We start from the raw sequence: 18,115 nt of genomic DNA, 5'->3' as shown, positions 1-18,115 counted from the left end.
GTTAATTAATAGTCAAGCTGAATGTCTCCACTAGCGATTTGGCTCAACTCAACTTCACTCTAAAAGACATTTTTGAAACAAAACTTTTGGACAGATAAGACTGTCACTCTTTGGTTTTCATAATTTAATGTTACACAAAATAGTTCGTGAATGAATAAAAAAGAAACCAAGCATCGGCACCTCCTTGGACCTCCCCATGAGCATAGATGATAGTGTTTGATGCATTACCGCTGAATCATTGCTTCCCCTTCGAGTTCTCCCTCATGGCTCTTCGTTTCTCTTCCCTGCAAATGCGGTTTATTCAAACAATGTCAAGCAAGAAATGGAAGACTGCCGAAAAGCGTTTTATTCTTTCAGTAGATGTATTTTCATAAGAGGTGAGAAATCCTTTTTTTTTACCTAGCTTGAGCAATTTCCTTCTTCCAATCAGATCTCTTCTTCTTTGGCTTCCTCTCAACATTTTTAGATTTTGACTTCCCATCTTTTTTGCCTTTCTTCTTCTCCTTTGACTTTGCAAGTCTCTCCTTGTTTTCCTTGGGTTGCTTACTGGGAACAGAAAGCTTCTCCATCTCTTCCATCGCCTCAGCTTCTTCATCATCATCACTAGACACATCAGCTTGTTCTACAGTTTCTACCGCCTCGTCATCATCCTCTGACGATTGTTTCATGTTGCTCATTTTCTTCAGCTATATAAAAAAAAGACAAGCGCATAACATCAATATATATGTAGGTTATCTATCTCTTTATATCAACTATTAGGGTAATGAAAAAAAGGAGGACATGGCTGAGATCATTTACAGAGTTAAAAAGTGAGTTACCTTTGCCACAAAGAATCCGTCCATGTTGTGTACATGAGGATAAAAACGTTTAGTCTGCTTTAAAGATGGATGAAACCGGTGCTCTCTAAATCTTCTATATCTGAATAAGACAAAAAGACAAATATTCCGAGACGTTAGACGTCGAATACTCATCTGTGCATTACATATCTCTACAGATAGAATCTGTGCAATACCCGTCTTGGCCAAAATCGAGTCCAGTTTTAACAAGTTGAACATTCCTCTTTTTCAGGGCATAGTCAATTACGGCTTCGTTCTGCTCAATTTTTTTTTCATACAAGAGAAAGGAAAAAAAAAATTAGGATACAACCAAAACAGATGAGGGGGGCAAAATGTATCAATTAACCAACCTCAGCAACCATAAGTGAACATGTTGAGTAAACAATATATCCACCAGTTTTGGATGTGGCATCCACCAAATCAATAGCAGCTAGTAAAAGTTGCTGCATGATTAAAAAAAAGGGGGGTTAAACTGGCATTTATCTGAGGATATAAAGTTCGCTTGTTCGGACAAATTTGACCTTTTCTAACAAGGTACGCTCATACCTTTTGCAAGTGAGCAAATCTCTTTATATCCTCTAGAGATTTCGAAGTTTTAACTGACTCATCTTTTGAAATGACCTGTAGTGGTAGCAGATAACATTTAGTTAGGAAGATCTAAAGCTTATATATGGCTTAACAGAAACTTATCTCTTAGCTTCTTACCCCAGTCCCACTGCAGGGTGCATCCAACAATACTCTATCAACCGATCTCTCACCTAACACCTTGGGTAGCTGAAACCAAAGTGAAGAAACAAATCTTATAATTCCAGACATGCCACTATATAGATGTTAAAGGTTTTGTGAAGAGGTATCACAAATTAAACGATGTCGACTTTCTATGAAGTTAATGAACTAATGAATGCTCAAGAAGCTAACCTCTCTTCCATCATAGTTACAAACTATGGTATTTGTGACCCCCATGCGATGCAGATTGGCAGTTAGCGACTTGAGCCTAGGTACTTTCATCTCGTTCGCAAATATCAAACCTGATTATAGCATCATAACAAACTTAATTAAACCAAAATAATCATTATAAACATTAAGACAATCAACTTGAATATGGGGATAAGAGGCACAATAACTCAATGAAGGCATACCAGTATTTTTCATTAGAGCAGCAACGTAAGTTGTTTTACCACCAGGAGCAGCACTGCATCGGGTAAAAATCTTGTTATAAAGTAATGCATAACGAACAGTCAGACACTCAATTTGATTTTTTATTTCAAAGCAACCAGCTGAAAGTTACATCATAAAGTATGACACGTTCACACAACACAGGCGAGAATAAAGCATAGCTGCGTCTACAATTTAATAGATGATGGTAACTTACGCTACATCCACAATCCGCTCGTTCTCTTTAGGGGCAAGGGCCATCACTGGCAAAAACGAACTAGCACCTTGAAGCTGCAGATTTACCACATACAGACTTAAGCAAACAATTTACATCAACCATTAATGGTGAACAGACGGGTCAGAATATCACTAACCATGTAGTAACCAGCCAAATATTCAGGAGTGGCACCGATTGGCACTTGTGAATCATAAACAACAAGTCCCACCTACAATACTTATGACATGTTAACTACGGAACAATCATAAATATGACTAACAGTATAAGAAAACAAAATACTTACTTTTGACCACTTGCTTAATGGGTCTAGATTGACTCCTCTGTTCAAAAGCACATCAGCAAGATCCCGTCTTCGAGTCTAAAACAAAACAAACAACACGCTTAAGTTGCAGAATCCAAAAGACATAAGCTATAATAACCAAGGATAGCAGAACGAAGTTCACCTTAAGTGTGTTTGTCCTAATAGATGTAGGCCTTTGCTTTTCAAAGGCTTCAATTATTTCCATAAGTTCAACAGGAGGAAACAGCTGCAAGAGAAATCCATAAGAAAAGAGCATTGGCAACTTCAAAATCAAACTTCAACTATTAGAAAAGAGAGTAAACCTCAAACAAAGCGCCAATAAGAAAACTGTTATAGCCATAATAAGAAGCAAGATCAGATTTGAGCTGTTCAACGCATTCTTTCCTGCTGGCTCCATTTGGCCTCAAGACATTAAAATTCGACAGAGCTCTAACAACTGAAACATTACGAAATGACTATTATACAGACATTCAACAGTAATAAAGAAACAAACTTTGAGAACGTTACTGACTCTCTTTGATTCTACTCTGCAGCAGAGGAAGATCTGGTGGTCCACGAGCTTCTTCTTCAAGCTCCTGGAGAATAACAAACACATCAGTTAAGTCTTGCATCATAAAGCCAAAAGGAACCAAGAATCGATCGTACCTCTTGAGTTGGTAGGCGAAATGTCTCATGCTCCTCAGGTCCAGCTTCCTTGTTGAAATCGAGAAGCTCAGCATCAGCATCTTCCTCCTCCTTCGCTTTCGCTCTGTCAATAGCTTCAGATTCCTTCTGAATATCGTCTTCATCCGAGTCCGAATCAGAATCAGAGCTCAAAACCTCCTCTTCGTCGTCGCCACTACCATCCAGAAAGTCATCACCCAAGAGCTCTTCGCCGTCATCGTTTTCATCTCCGTCGTCGTCAGAGAAGAATCCGTTAGAGCCTTTCTCTCCATCGTCGGATTCATCTATCTCTTCTGATTCTACATCGGAAACCTCTTCGTCGTCATCTTCCTCCTCCACAACAATAACATCCTTCTTCTGCTTCTTCAATGGAGGTTTCTTCTGAGACTTGGCTCCTTTCTTCAATGTCAGAGTCTGTGGTTTCTCCGCCTTCGATAGCGGAGGCGTCTGAGCTTTCGAGAGGTTCTTCACCGGAGGGGTTTGAGGTTTCGGCGCCTTCTTGCTGCTGCGAGTGAGAACCATTGCAACGGTTTGAATTAGGGTTTTTCTCGCGGCTTAACACACTAGTAGTAGAAAGGCAACTGCTTAGTGTTTGTGGAGTGTAGTGTATTGTATTAATGGGCTTTGATCCAGATACTGTTAGGCCCATTTTGATAATCTTATCACTCATTGACTTTCCTCTCTATGCAAATCAGATACAAACCACACTAGACTACCCATGCATGATAACGTCTATGTGATGTCATCAACCGTTGATTAGCTTATCCACCATAATTTCTCAAGTGAAATTAAGTTTTGTTTTCGTTAAACCTAATTATAATCACTTGTTATCCTACGGTTGTTTTTTTTTTTTTTTAACATCTTAACTTTATTAATTTCAAATCAATGTAACATATTACATGAAACATAAGATACATCAAACATGTTAAAAAGAACATTTAACAGAGACAGCAGTAACACGATGCTTCCTAACGCATTCGTAGGATATGCTGATTCGCTAGCTTTCTTCCACTTCGTTCTTGGTCTTATAAGATCTTTCTTTTGGCCCTCAATTCTTGTGAGTAAATGCCTTTCTTCTTTAAAAAGATCATTGGATACGATCCATCTGTTACATCGCAATCCGTCCCTAACACTCCCGCTGCAGGAGATAACATGTTTAATTATACCTGTCCATGGCGTTGATATTCTTTTGCTTTGGGACCAATAAAGCAATAACTTCAAACCGTTTTGTTGTTGAGATATCTTCAGACTCCATGCTTTAAATCGTACACTTCCCTACGGTTGTTTAATTATTAACTAAGTTCGTAAATTATATGACTGGTTCGTGACTTTTTCATTCATATAAACACAGTTTTAATCTAGTGTGGATATATCAAATACATTGTTAAAATCCTCTTATATACAAAACAACGAATTCAGATAATGTTTAAAAATAAACATAGAGAGTCAGAGAAAACAGAATCCTCTAAAATTTGTTGTATGTCTTTGATTGCGATGGCTCAGTGGAAAAGTGAGAAAAAAACAAAAGAAGCTTTAGATCAACTAGAACCACGAATTAAAAAGTGAGTCGTTTGTATCTTGTTGGTACATGCGAGCTTTTGAACTTGCAAAAACCAAAAACAAAACAAACAACAAAATGTGTTTTATACCAAAAGGTTTGGTGAAAACCATTTTTTTTTTAAGTTAAAGCTGCATCCTTACAATTTTTTGCAAAATAAGCATGGTTTTCTAATCAGTTTTCTCTTTTGCATGTCCCTTATAGATTCATCTTTCTCACTGTGAGAAGACAACTCAGAATATGTAGTTCCAAGATAATGTGACATCAAAGAAGTTGAAATTCACTCATAGTGTTTTTTTCATAAAGAAAGTTCATCGATTGGCTTCGCAATTGGATTTTCATGGCATGGACCAATACTCCAATTATTAAACTTGTTCATCGTCTTCTTCTGACAAGTTGCAATATGTCTTTTGTTATTTTGTGAGTGAGAAAAGGAATACTATTCAGACTTGCCAATAATCTGTTATTTGATTTGTGATTTGTCAACTAAGCGCTCCCTCCCTCGGTCAATGCCGGTCATGAATGTGTACACATTAAACATTAGAGTGGGGCTTATAGGGCCCATTATTTTGAAGAACATATAAATATTTATAATTAGTATTTTTTTACATATTTAATCAAAAATAAAACATATCAAACTACGAAAAGTTATATAATAAACTAATGCCAATATAGATATTCAAACAAAAAATAATATATGTGAATCAGTTATTTATTTTCAACTTAAAATATATAACTGCTCTAGCAAAAAAAATGCATAACTATATTTTTAATATTAAAATATATATTTTGAAATTTTTTTCTGGGGTATGCAAAATTTAGGATCGCCTCTGTCCTCAATTCAACGGAAGTTGTAAGCAAATTGTCGTGATCTCCAAAATATGAAAGCTCCGTATATCTTCTAGCATTTTGGCAAATCGGAGAAAACATATTTTCATTAATGCGTACACGCTTAATTAGTTGATATCGATGTCTGGCACGACGCAATCGTACTAGTGACTGCGGTTTGAGCGGTGCGGGATAAGGTTCAACTACGGGGTAGTTTTAATAATTATAAAAATGTATAGATATATAGTATACTAGTGTGTCTCCTGTGCGTTCGCACGGGCCAAATCTCTTATATTTCTAAGTCTTTTACGTAATGGTATTAAAGACATGATTCAAATTAACAAACTGAAGTTAGATTAATGACTATAAATTGGGTTGCTTGATTTATAACTTTATATTTTTATTCTCCAAGAAATTAAGTTGTTTGTGCCGAAAACCTGATCAGTAAAAAAATGTTGGTCAAATGGTAGAAACCTGACAATCTCTGGCCATATGATACCCAAGTTTTAGGATTAACCATTTGCATCTTCTGCATTGCTCTCATGCTTAGATATATTATTTATCGAAACTCTTACGTTACTTACTCCTTGTTTTTTAAAAATAGTTAGATATGTTTAAGGTTAATTAGACATACGCAGTAAATTATTATAAATCGAGTTTTGTAATCTCGTAACGTCACAAATACTTCATAGCATCTCTCATAATGGAATCTTGGTTCAAATACATAACTCTCTGGTTACATTATATTTAGATGGTTATCAAAATGACTATATTTGATAAATTTCATGTACGATCAGTGAATCATAAGATTGATTGATATTTCATCAACTGGCTTTGAAAATTGCAAGCTTACTATGGTCATTTAGTCGTAATAGTCTTAGATTATGGAGAAGTTAGGAATTTGGCAAGCCATTACCATCATTTATAAACATTAGATATAACTAAATAAACAGCACTACATAATCTTTTATATTATTTTTTATTATTCGAGACTACGTCCATCTATAATCATTCTTAGTATATTTTCTGAATAAAAGTTACCTAAAAATTACTTGACATAAGAATTTTTACACACCTAGCTTTACAATTTTAAAACTCTAAATTTGATATTAATATAAAACTCTAAATTAGTATCTACAGCGGATAATATTGGAGAAAATAAAGCTAAAACTGTTGCAGAATATTTCTTATTGTTTTTAAAGTAGATGTGCAGATATCTTTAAACAGATGACGATTTAAACGCTTTGTTATCTTCTCTGAATAATAATAAAAACTGCACATGGGGGAAGGACGATTGAATCTTTACGTACCAATCTTCTTCTTCTTCCTCTCCTGGATAAAAGACACGTAGAAAATTTATATGTTATGAAAAAAACTTTCTATGCCTTGATGATGTGTAGAAAGTTGTGGATGAGGATTTCTGAGAATATGAAATTTGAGAAATCTCACATTTGAAAATAGGTGGTTGTCGATGATGACAAATGACTATAGGAACTTTAAAAATCTGTGAAGTATAACTGGTTATAGAAATGAGAAGGATGATGATTAATTTATATAGGAGATGAAAGAAAATATGGCAAAAGAAAAATTCTACGTAGCTTGAATTTTTGTGAGAAAAAAAGGATGTGGGTAGTTTAAATTTAGACTACGTAACAATAGGATATGCAGAGAAAAATTTCATCTTTTATTATTATTGTTTTTAATACCTTTTCCACATGTCATTTGTTTTTAATTTTTAAAAAAAAAATTTCCATATGGCAGTCCCTGATTGGCCAGGCGACTTGCGCTTTAGTATATAGAGGATGCAGAGATTTTTGTTATTGTTAACTGCGGAACGGGACGATAGTCACCATTCGAAGCCTTAATGCTTGATTCTAAAAGAAACAATTCATAGTTTATTATTACTTCAAAAAAATAGATACATACCATAGAATTCTGTTTTGGTTTCTGATTTTTTATTTTACACTGTAGAAAGTACATTTACTCTGTATAACCTACCTTTTTTATAAGATCGACCTCCAGTAAAATAAACTATCTACATGAAGTAGAATATTTGAATGATGATAGAAAAAATCTCTATTACCCACTATTCTTACTTAATCCATGTAATACTTTTACTAAACCAATCAATCTCTACATTACTAAAAATCAAAATACGTATGTGGTAATTTTAAAGGACAAACGGTGTTGCCAATCTATACTGATGTTTTATCTAACTTTTTTCATATATATTAACCTAACAAGATGTAGTGTTTTATCTATATATCGAGATTAGCTAGTGTTCATTCTAATTTTCTAACATCAGTACTATAGACGTACATGTATATCAATAACATGTTGTAGTTTGCTGAGATTTGCTGAGATCGTAAATTTATAACTAACACATCTCATGAAACTAAATTTATTCATGATGGTCTATGAATTGAAAAATTTGTCATAAATTATATGCTGCCTATCGCAGTTTCAGTTTATGGGATGGTGGTTACTTGGTTACTGCAAATATTATTATACTGTAGTCAGGGCCGTCCCTGAGATGCTGGGGGCCTAAAACAATTTAGTAAGGGTTTTATAAAAAAAATTTTTTTTACAAATTTAGGGGCCCCTTCTTATGTAAATTTTTTAAAAAAATTTGGGGGCCCTAAGCCGGTGTTTCAGTCCGCTGTGCCCAGGACCGCCCCTGACTGTAGTACAGAAACAAATTAGAGTTTTCCACACACTCCAGTGATTTAATTTAAGGTTCTCCTGTTGTAAAAAGTTTCTGTCTATTCTATTAAACATATTCAACTAATAAAGGTTTGGTCCAATTACATAATTTGTTTATTTTTAAAAACTGTTATATCAAATTAAATTAATATTAAACATAGATATAATTACAAAAAAAATAAACAAAAAATATATCCGCTTAATCTAGTAATCATTTTAAAGGACGGGTCATAGTCTATTAATCGTAATAAAACATATGTCGACTAACTCGATAAGATATGTCCCAATTACATGTCAAAGTCCAAGTCCACGATAAGCTGACAGCTCCATATAGTGTATATGTACATACGTAGGATCTTCTATAGTTAATTTTTTAAAATTCACTATTCCTTAACTATGTGGCGTCCACTTTTGTTGCAATATATTTGATTTAAAAAAAATAATGATTAGAGAGTTCTAAATGTCCGTAGTACATTTTAAGACAGTTTAAACTCTATATTTTTATAAAGAATATTTTTCTATAATATAATTTAACTTATAACATCTAAAATTTCTATTAGATAATCTAAAAGTTTTAGTTGATAGTGTATTTGAATTTTAAACTCCTAACATTCAGGAGTGACATATATTATGTTGACTAGTTTGATTTTACCAAAAGATTAGTATTTGTTAGGGAATTAAATCTGCCAGGTCGATCCAAACTTTCTTACCAAAGATGATTTTAGTCAAACTCGATAGAGCTGGCAAAAGCAACTTAACAATGAATCTAGACAATGCGCTATAACTAACCATGCATACAATTGGACGAAAATAGAATATCAAATCAAAACGTAACGATATTGAAATCTATTTATAGAAATAAAGAGAATCTGCAATGACTGCGAAATATACCCTGTAAGATAAGATTTTCATCTCGTCCTATATAATGCATCTTCTCAAAGGGCTCTCTATTCACAACTTTCTCTAAGAGCTTGTCTGTAATCGCGGTTTAGGGCTTGTCCAATACCTTGACACGAGTAGAATTGACCCAAGTAAGTTTCCCAAAGGTGTTGTCTATCTCCACCTGCTTTCTCACTAGATGTATACTTTGATTTAGATTCTAGTCTACATAGGATTAGAATCTACCTTTGACTATAAGCTGAAGATTCCAAGTTTCTGAATTAGAAAATCTTTATTGCGTAGAGAATATTAATAACCGTTTCAAAATAAATTCAAAGGTAGAGAAAACCGATCCTTTAGTTACGGTATCCTCAACTTTAATTATAGTAAAACGGTAAAAAAGACAAAAAGATCGTGTGGTGTTAAGTTGTCTTTAAGTTTATATATGAAGGGAACAATGATACACAGATGCATTTGGACAGGACTAAGAAAACGTTGTCGTGTTCTTTAATTTTCAGGCTTCTTTTTTAAAAATTCCGGTCGGTTATCGAGGACTAGAGTTCCGGTCACCGTCGCCGGAGACACCTCGGTTTCTACAAAAGAAAAAACCATCGTGAAGGACGGGAAAAAGAAGCTTGAAGATAAAACAATGACGAGCGTTTTCCACGAACCCAAACCCTCCGAGGACAACCCTCACGAGTCCAAAGTCGTTATCCACGGTAATTTATATTTCGGTTTATTCCGGTTTAGTTTCGATTCTTGCTCTTATCACCGTGGTTTAACCGGTTAAGAGATTTTGGGATTTGATTTGACGTGCAGGAGAAGAAGAGGAGGAGAATGATAGTCCCATTGAAGAAGTACGGTTAACCGTCCCGATAACCGACGATCCAACACTACCGGTTCTAACGTTCCGAACATGGTTTCTCGGTCTTCTCTCTTGCATATTACTAGCGTTCGTTAACCAGTTCTTTAGTTTCCGGTCGAACCAGCTTTGGGTGTCTTCGGTTGCGGCTCAGATCGTGACTCTTCCCTTAGGGAAACTCATGGCTGCGACGCTTCCGACAAAGAAATTTGGGTTTCCTGGGACGAACTGGTCGTGGTCGTTTAACCCTGGTCCGTTCAATGTGAAGGAACATGTTCTCATCTCGATATTTGCTAATACGGGCGCTGGAGGAGCTTATGCAACCGGTATTATAACAATTGTTAAAGCATTTTACCACCGTCAACTCAGTGTCGCCGCCGCTATGTTGCTGACGCAAACCACTCAGGTATTAAATGACCATATCTGTTTTTCTTTTTCTTGCTGAATACAACAATGAAAAGAAGGAAAAAAAAAACAGAAATATTTATGATTTAATTATTTTTCTTTTAATAATCATATTCTTTAAGGTTTTAATGAATGAAAAACAACCTTTATACTTCTTGATTATTTAAAACATCTCCTTATTATTGGTGACCAAAGAAAATTGTTTTTAAGAGAACTACCATATTATAGCACACTTGTTTTTGCATGTTTTAAAATTAAAATTATTTTAACCTTTTTTTAATAAAATACCAAAGATATTTTATTACTAAAACATTTTTTTTGTGGTGAAAAAGCGAAGAAATTTGATTTTAGAGAAATACCAGTACCCTTTGTTTTTATTTCTTGATATTATATTTTAGCATGTTCAAATAATGAAATTACTTTCGTGGGTGAAAAAACAATCTTTATGTTTCTTGATTACTTTTGTCGCACGTATACATTTTTAAAATAAAATATTTAGGGTAAATATTTTTTCACGGTTCTTGATCTTTGACAATCATTTTCATGCAGTTGTTGGGATATGGATGGGCTGGAATCTTCAGGAAGTTCCTCGTGGAATCTCCTTACATGTGGTGGCCGTCGAACCTGGTTCAAGTCTCACTCTTTAGGTTTGTTTCACACCCATCCATCCACTGGTTTATGACTCTTCTGTCTCTAAAGTCTCTCAACTCGGATTTAACATTTTTGACTTGTGTAACAGAGCTTTACATGAGAAGGAGGAGTTACAAAAAGGACAACAAACGAGACTAAAGTTCTTCCTTGTTGTCTTCGGCATCAGCTTTGCTTACTACATCATCCCTGGCTACCTCTTCCCTTCCATCTCCGCAATCTCATTCGTATGCTGGATTTGGAAAAGCTCTGTGACCGCTCAGATCCTCGGTTCGGGGCTCAAGGGCTTAGGCATTGGTTCCTTTGGTCTTGACTGGTCCACTGTTGCTGGTTTCCTAGGCAGTCCATTGGCTGTTCCGTTTTTCGCCATAGCCAACTTCTTTGCCGGATTCTTCATCTTCTTGTACATTGTTCTGCCTATCTTTTACTGGTCTAATGCTTACGATGCGCAGAAGTTTCCCTTCTATACCTCCAAGACCTTTGATCAGACTGGACACTCCTATAACATTACACGCATCCTCAACGAGAAGGACTTTGATATCAACCTTGATGCTTACAATGACTACAGCAAGCTTTACTTGAGTGTGATGTTTGCTTTGCTTTATGGACTCAGCTTTGGTTCTCTTTTCGCCACCATCTCTCATGTCGCCCTCTATGATGGAAAGTAAGTGATCTTTATACATCTTATGAATACATGATATGATGATAACTCTCTCTCTAAGCTTCTTTTGTGTGTTGTTTGTATTCTCAAGGTTTATATGGGGAATGTGGAAGAAGGCAACGACAGCAACCAAGGACAAGTTCGGAGATGTGCATTCAAGACTGATGAAGAAGAACTATCAAGCAGTACCTCAATGGTGGTTCATCGCAGTTCTCATCATCTCCTTTGCTTTGGCGCTCTACGCTTGTGAGGGCTTTGACAAGCAGCTTCAGCTTCCATGGTGGGGACTTGTACTCGCATGCGCCATCGCCATGTTCTTCACATTGCCTATTGGAGTCATCCAAGCAACAACGAACCAGCAGATGGGTCTTAACGTTATAACGGAACTGATCATCGGTTACTTATACCCGGGAAGGCCACTAGCCAATGTGTCTTTCAAGACCTACGGATACATCAGTATGTCTCAAGCCTTGTACTTTGTGGGAGACTTCAAGCTTGGTCACTACATGAAGATTCCTCCAAGATCTATGTTCATCGTCCAGCTTGTTGCGACCGTGGTTTCATCATCCGTCTGCTTCGGAACAACCTGGTGGCTCATTTCGTCTGTTGAGAACATATGCAACACTGATTTGCTCCCGGTGGGTAGTCCATGGACTTGTCCTGGAGATGAAGTGTTCTACAACGCATCCATCATATGGGGAGTGATCGGTCCAAGGAGAATGTTTACCAAAGAAGGTATCTACCCAGGGATGAACTGGTTCTTCCTCATCGGTATCTTGGCTCCAGTTCCCTTCTGGTACCTATCCAAGAAGTTCCCAGAGAAGAAATGGCTCAAACTTATCCACATCCCCTTGATCTTCTCAGCGGTAAGCCCAATGCCACAAGCAAAGGCAGTGCATTACTGGTCCTGGACCATCGTTGGGGTTGTCTTCAACTACTACATCTTCAGGAGGTTTAAGAGTTGGTGGGCGAGGCACAACTACATCCTCTCTGCAGCGCTTGATGCAGGTACTGCGATCATGGGAGTGTTGATATTCTTTGCGTTTCAGAACAATGATATAAGCATACCTGATTGGTGGGGGCTTGAGAACTCAGACCATTGCCCTCTAGCGCATTGTCCGACAGCTAAAGGTGTTGTTATTGAAGGCTGTCCTGTGTTTTAAGGCTGATGCAGATCAAGTGTTGCCTCAAAAGGGTTAATGTTGATATTTTTTAAAAATGTTTTGCTGATCGCTATATGTTTAAAGAACCTGTCCCAAAGAAGTTAAGCGATTCAGGCAATGTAAAGCATTGTATTTGGTTTCATGTTCTTTAGGATTTAACCATGTACTTTGCAAGTTTAAGAACAAATCAAGCATAGCTTTTCATTCCAACTAAATGATCAAAGAGACAAAAGAAAAATCGATCACGAGAACAAGCCCCAAAATATATCATTAAAATGATAAAATTTTGGTTCAAGATGGGACCAATTAAAAGTAAACTGACCTCTGTTCTGTAAGCTCTGGATAATACTTGAACAAGATTTAAAGGAAACTGTAAACAAGAAGGGTCTGAGAATATTTTGTTTTTCGACTGAAGATGATGAAAGCAAAACTCTAATTAACTATATTGCAAGCCCGTGTTCAGTTGAAAAGTCCAGGGTTTAGCCAGTCCCTGCAATTACAGTGAATAATAATAACAAGTGAGATATTACCATCTTGCGCATATAAAGGTTGTAGCTTTTATTTATATGGCTAGTGTAGTATCTAACTTACTTGGTCAAATCATCAAGATGTTCATCAAAATCTATGACGTCTTTCCACTTCTCAGACGAAATGTAATCTGACAAAACCACATTGGCGGATGGCTCTTTTAAGAGCAACTTGCTTCCTCCATCAGCTCCAACCACTCTCCAGTTCTTGGAAGCATCCCTCACACAAAGCTAGAATATACACACACTAACATAAAGAATTACTAAACGAATAAAATGCAACAAAATTAAATAACATGTAAATCTAAATCCCATATCAAAGCTCATTAATATATATATGTTCCTTAATTGACTAAAGCCATGTTCGTTTGGTTTTTGGTTGCCGCAGGTTTCGGCGTCAGCGTCAGCGGCAGCGTCAATGAGGACAGTTGTTATTCGTTTCGCTGACGCTGCCGCAGATTATGTCGCAACCGTAGGTTTTATCGGCGTCAGCCGCAGGACGTGGCGTCAGACGTACATCAACAAAACGAACAAAAATTAACGCAGAATGTTGACGCTGCCGCTGCCGCCGGTACCTGCGGCAACCAAACGAACAGCCCTCAACATCAAAATACAAACCTGCATCACAGGGCTTCGATCTTTACCCTGTGACAAGGCTTCAAGCTTCTTGTTGTTCAACTACAAAGACAGCAAACAATAAGAAACCACTAGTGGTGTGATTGAAAAAGTAAAGGAATAAGAGATCCACACCAAGAGAATCGGTGCGTGAGGGAAGTAGCGAGAGATGTGATCACCAATGTTCTTAGCCACACCAGAGACCTCCACGTCATCGAACCTCTGGTTGGCGTGAAAGTAGCCAACAACACTCAAACCTTGAGCCACGTAATGCTGCTCTATCATGATGAGGGAGATTTCGAGAGGAGGAAGGAGGGGGAGGTTGGAGTGAAAGAGCGGCACGGAATCGGAGATCTCCACGACGCCTTCGTCGTTGGGGCTGATTCGACCGACGAGGACTCCGTTGACCGCCGCCGTCTTGTGGCGAAGGGAGTGGAGGACGAGTTTGATGTAGGCGTTCTGTGAGATCTCGTACTTCAACTCGCCGTTAGTTCCCGTCCCCATCTGACTCGATCGGAGACTCGCTGAGTCAGTCCCACTCGCCGGAGTAAGGTGGGATTTGAACAGAGAGATTGTGGGAAGTCTGAGATCAGACTTTTTTTGTTGTTGTTGTTGTTTGTTAACGACAGTGGATCTGGATCCACTAAACCGGGTTCGGATCGACCACGGTTCATATACCGGATTCCCAATTTTATTAAATTTTCAGTAAGTACGTTACGTTACATTTTCTGAAATTATCAAAATTCTTCATATGGATAGTTTGGCATGGCTGGGGAAGAATTAAATATTTTGATTTTTGGAGGTATTTATGATTAGATCTATTTTGTCTGATTAATCAATTACATGATCGGATCTGTAATTATCTAAATAGTTTTATTTTTTTTATTGAATATCGATCCGTATAAATAATATAAAAATGATAATAAAAATTTAATAAAAGTTAAAATATTAGATATAATTAAAATAATCAATTTAATTAATAAAAAAAATTATATAACTCATAGTATATATAATTTTTAAATTTATGTATATATATATATATATATGCATGGATAGGATTAGATATCCATTTTCAGTTTTGGGATTTGATTTGTTATCCATGGATATTACTTTATAGTTTTTGCTTGTAAAGTTATGAATATCTAAATTTTTGTGTTGGAATCAAAATGAAAAATGAATTAAATCAAATTTTATAGATATTTTGCTCAGCATTATTTGAAAGACAACGCAAACTTGTTTAATAGATAATACGGGCTGTTCGATTCAGTCTCTGGTGGTTTAATTCAGCTCGACTATTACTTAACCGGAATTACCAAAGTCAAACGGTTCCACAAGGAGTGCAAATCTAGCCTCGGCTGAGAACGAAGTCGTATAATACAGCTCAGCAGTGACACAACAGGATGCTCCACAAATGCGACGTGTGACATGTTGTTGTGGCTTCTTCTTCTTAGATTAAATTTATAAACACTCCTTCGTGGCTTAACAACTGTATCAACAGCATAATTAAATTTTTAAAACAAAGTTAGTTAATGCTAAAAAAAGATTTGTCAGGTTTTTATTTGTTCTTTTTTAACTTTCTCTTGCTTACAGAATCGTCTCCCTCCACCTTTACCAATCTCCACCTTCCAGTCGCCTTGAGATTGGGAATCGATCAAAGCATCTGAATCAGTAAATTTTCATCTCTTAATCTTTTTTAAAATTTTCATTTCATCTACTGTTATTAAGTTACATAACGTGATTCTATCTCTGAATCAGTTTTGGGATGTAAATGCTAATCGGAATAATTCTGGGATATAGATCGATTCTTTTTGTTGGGATCGATATAGCTTTTAAGTTACGACATGCTTCGATTGAATCCATATGAATTGTATAATTCGATTTCTTTTATGAATCTCTTACCAGCTATCGCAATTGTTTTTTCGATTACTATTTATTCATTTTTATTTTATTTTTCGGTTTAACTCTTCAACTCTGTTCCGTTATTGTGATGTTTAAGGAAGATAAAAAAAACAAAAAAAAACTTGGTTAATGCTTTTGCTTGAGTGGGGGAGGGGATTACACTTTTGAGACTTGGCATTATTATTTTCTTTACCGTTCTCAACGATTGCTTTGGTTTTTGTTTATGTGGACATAAAGTAATTATGACAAAGTGACTCGAGTTTCTAGTTTGCAAGCAATGTCTTGTTCCCTTTCTTATTGTACTTTGAGAATTATACAACATTCTTTGTCTCATCCTCCTGTCTTAACTACATAATACTCAGACTGATTTCTTCTCATTTGCTTTTTTTTTTTTAAATATTCCAGATAAACTCAGACATATTAGAAAATGGTGTACAGGTGATTATTCTTTTATATCTCTTCATATGTTTATGCTTTTCACTTGGCAAAACTTTTTATTTTCTTTTTATTTATTTTGCAGGCATGAAGAGTTTTGATTTGCATTAAATCATGGCGCAGTGCATAGACGGTTTCAAGCATTTATGCACCTCTGTTTTAGGGTGTTTTGATCTTGATTTGTATAAACAACCTGGTGGCCTTGGTGACCCTGAATTGCTTGCCAGAGACACTGTTTGTATGCCACATCATCTTCTCTATTCTTTTTTTTTCCTTTTTTTTTAAATACGATTCTATAAAAATATCATTAGAGGAATGATAATCATTCTTGAATTTGTTTCTGATGCAGTTAGTGTGAGTGAAATAGAAGCTCTTTATGAGCTGTTCAAGAAAATCAGCAGTGCTGTGATTGACGATGGACTAATCAACAAGGTATAGCTTGCTTGTGTGATCCTTTTCATCATTCTTTAGTTACTTGTAGCTTACACATCTCTTCTTTGTATCAGGAAGAGTTTCAGTTGGCTTTGTTTAAGACAAACAAAAAAGAGAGCTTGTTTGCAGATCGGGTAATGCTTCTTTCTTCATCCTCATTAGTGTTTTCGTATAGATCAAGTTAAAAAGTAATGCTCTGATGTGATTTGGTTTTTGTAGGTTTTCGATTTGTTTGATACAAAGCACAATGGAATACTAGGGTTTGAGGAGTTTGCTCGTGCTCTCTCTGTCTTTCACCCTAATGCACCTATAGATGACAAAATCCACTGTACGTCCCTAATAGCTTGTTGAAAAAAAAACATATCCCCATTGATTTGGTTTCAGATTCATGGTACTTATACGTTGTTTATGCAGTTTCATTTCAGCTATATGATCTTAAGCAGCAAGGGTTCATCGAACGGCAAGAGGTAAAGTTTCAATAGCATCAAATAAGACTGCAGTTTATCATCATCCTCACTGACATTGTGTCACAGCTGAAACAAATGGTTGTGGCTACGCTTGCTGAATCTGGAATGAACTTGAAGGATACTGTCATTGAGGATATAATCGACAAGGTTATTCAGTTACCTATTTTTTCCTCTTCAACCAATGTCATTTTCATTGAAATTTAATTCTCCTGAATATTTGATTGTGCAGACGTTTGAAGAAGCAGACACAAAACATGATGGGAAGATTGATAAGGAAGAGTGGAGAAGCCTCGTTCTTAGACATCCCAGCCTGCTCAAGAACATGACTCTTCAGTATCTCAAGTGAGTCTCTATCTATTTATGTAAACCAGGATTGGATCTAGTATATAAAACAAGTGCTTCTCTGGTTTCTTTTTCTTTCTGGATGATATATTGTAGTAAACAAAGGTGGTGATCTTGTTGTGTCTTTTACTTGCAGGGATATCACGACTACGTTTCCAAGCTTTGTGTTCCACTCTCAGGTTGAAGATACCTGAAGATGAGAAAGAAAAACAGCAAGCATCGATATTTTCTATGTTTTTTTTCTTGTTCATTTGTTTCATCGAGTTATTTGATGTGAAGCAAAACACAAAATGAAATTTCTATGGATTTTTTTGTGTGAATCCAATCTTTCTTTTCGATTCTGCATCTTTGATCAGACCTGTTTGTAGGTACAACTTATGCATCTTGGTATATGATCTGTAAAGTTTTCAACTTAATTGATCCAACCAAGTATAGGGTGTTTGCTTCAAATCTTGTCTTTTGTCATTTGATGAATCGGAATTTGAACGAAGCCAAGAA

General features: G+C 36.1%; 4 protein-coding genes across 11 annotated transcripts; 2 read left to right on the top strand and 2 right to left on the bottom strand.

The window, feature by feature from the left end:
* Positions 1-37: 37 nt before the first annotated feature.
* On the bottom strand, positions 38-3,764 carry LOC106389706 (25S rRNA (cytosine-C(5))-methyltransferase NOP2A). Its single transcript, XM_013830037.3, has 16 exons — positions 3,176-3,764; positions 3,042-3,105; positions 2,833-2,966; positions 2,673-2,756; positions 2,513-2,587; positions 2,366-2,437; positions 2,209-2,282; positions 1,976-2,028; positions 1,755-1,864; positions 1,542-1,610; positions 1,383-1,457; positions 1,187-1,279; positions 1,013-1,092; positions 819-918; positions 400-686; positions 38-284 (listed from the first exon to the last, which is right to left on the bottom strand). Exons 1-16 carry the CDS (start codon positions 3,713-3,715, stop codon positions 236-238), a joined length of 1,959 nt encoding a protein of 652 aa, XP_013685491.1. The 5' UTR covers positions 3,716-3,764; the 3' UTR covers positions 38-235.
* A 5,336-nt stretch (positions 3,765-9,100) lies between these two features.
* Positions 9,101-13,110, top strand: LOC106389663 (oligopeptide transporter 1). 2 transcript variants are annotated; one of them, XM_013829994.3, is made up of 6 exons: positions 9,101-9,313; positions 9,680-9,880; positions 9,981-10,429; positions 10,978-11,075; positions 11,168-11,740; positions 11,829-13,110. In XM_013829994.3, exons 2-6 carry the CDS (start codon positions 9,811-9,813, stop codon positions 12,898-12,900), a joined length of 2,262 nt encoding a protein of 753 aa, XP_013685448.1. In that variant the 5' UTR covers positions 9,101-9,313; positions 9,680-9,810; the 3' UTR covers positions 12,901-13,110. The 2 variants fall into 2 exon arrangements, with proteins under 2 accessions (XP_013685448.1, XP_048607137.1); XM_048751180.1 differs by lacking the exon at positions 9,101-9,313 and having other exon boundaries at positions 9,617-9,880.
* Positions 13,082-14,654, bottom strand: LOC106389679 (ER membrane protein complex subunit 8/9 homolog). Of its 5 annotated transcripts, none has more exons than XM_013830005.3 (4): positions 14,178-14,651; positions 14,046-14,105; positions 13,492-13,658; positions 13,082-13,390 (listed from the first exon to the last, which is right to left on the bottom strand). In XM_013830005.3, the coding sequence occupies exons 1-4, from the start codon at positions 14,544-14,546 to the stop codon at positions 13,360-13,362; spliced, it is 627 nt and encodes a 208-aa protein (XP_013685459.2). In that variant the 5' UTR covers positions 14,547-14,651; the 3' UTR covers positions 13,082-13,359. The 5 variants fall into 5 exon arrangements, 1 of the variants encoding a protein (XP_013685459.2); XR_002657809.2 differs by having other exon boundaries at positions 13,139-13,390; positions 13,492-13,674; positions 14,178-14,654; XR_007320817.1 differs by having other exon boundaries at positions 13,139-13,390; positions 13,492-14,002; positions 14,072-14,105; positions 14,178-14,654.
* Positions 14,655-15,535: 881 nt separating this feature from the next.
* Positions 15,536-18,033, top strand: LOC106380868 (calcineurin B-like protein 2). Of its 3 annotated transcripts, XM_013829975.3 has the most exons (10): positions 15,536-15,710; positions 16,347-16,379; positions 16,462-16,614; positions 16,726-16,808; positions 16,883-16,942; positions 17,028-17,136; positions 17,223-17,275; positions 17,342-17,422; positions 17,505-17,617; positions 17,754-18,033. In XM_013829975.3, exons 3-10 carry the CDS (start codon positions 16,491-16,493, stop codon positions 17,809-17,811), a joined length of 681 nt encoding a protein of 226 aa, XP_013685429.2. In that variant the 5' UTR covers positions 15,536-15,710; positions 16,347-16,379; positions 16,462-16,490; the 3' UTR covers positions 17,812-18,033.
* Positions 18,034-18,115: the final 82 nt, after the last annotated feature.

Source organism: Brassica napus, chromosome A2 (genome assembly GCF_020379485.1).
Source record: "Brassica napus cultivar Da-Ae chromosome A2, Da-Ae, whole genome shotgun sequence".
Lineage (NCBI taxonomy): Eukaryota > Viridiplantae > Streptophyta > Magnoliopsida > Brassicales > Brassicaceae > Brassica > Brassica napus.
Note: the sequence above shows the minus strand (reverse complement) of the source record. Positions and strands in the feature narration are given on the sequence as shown.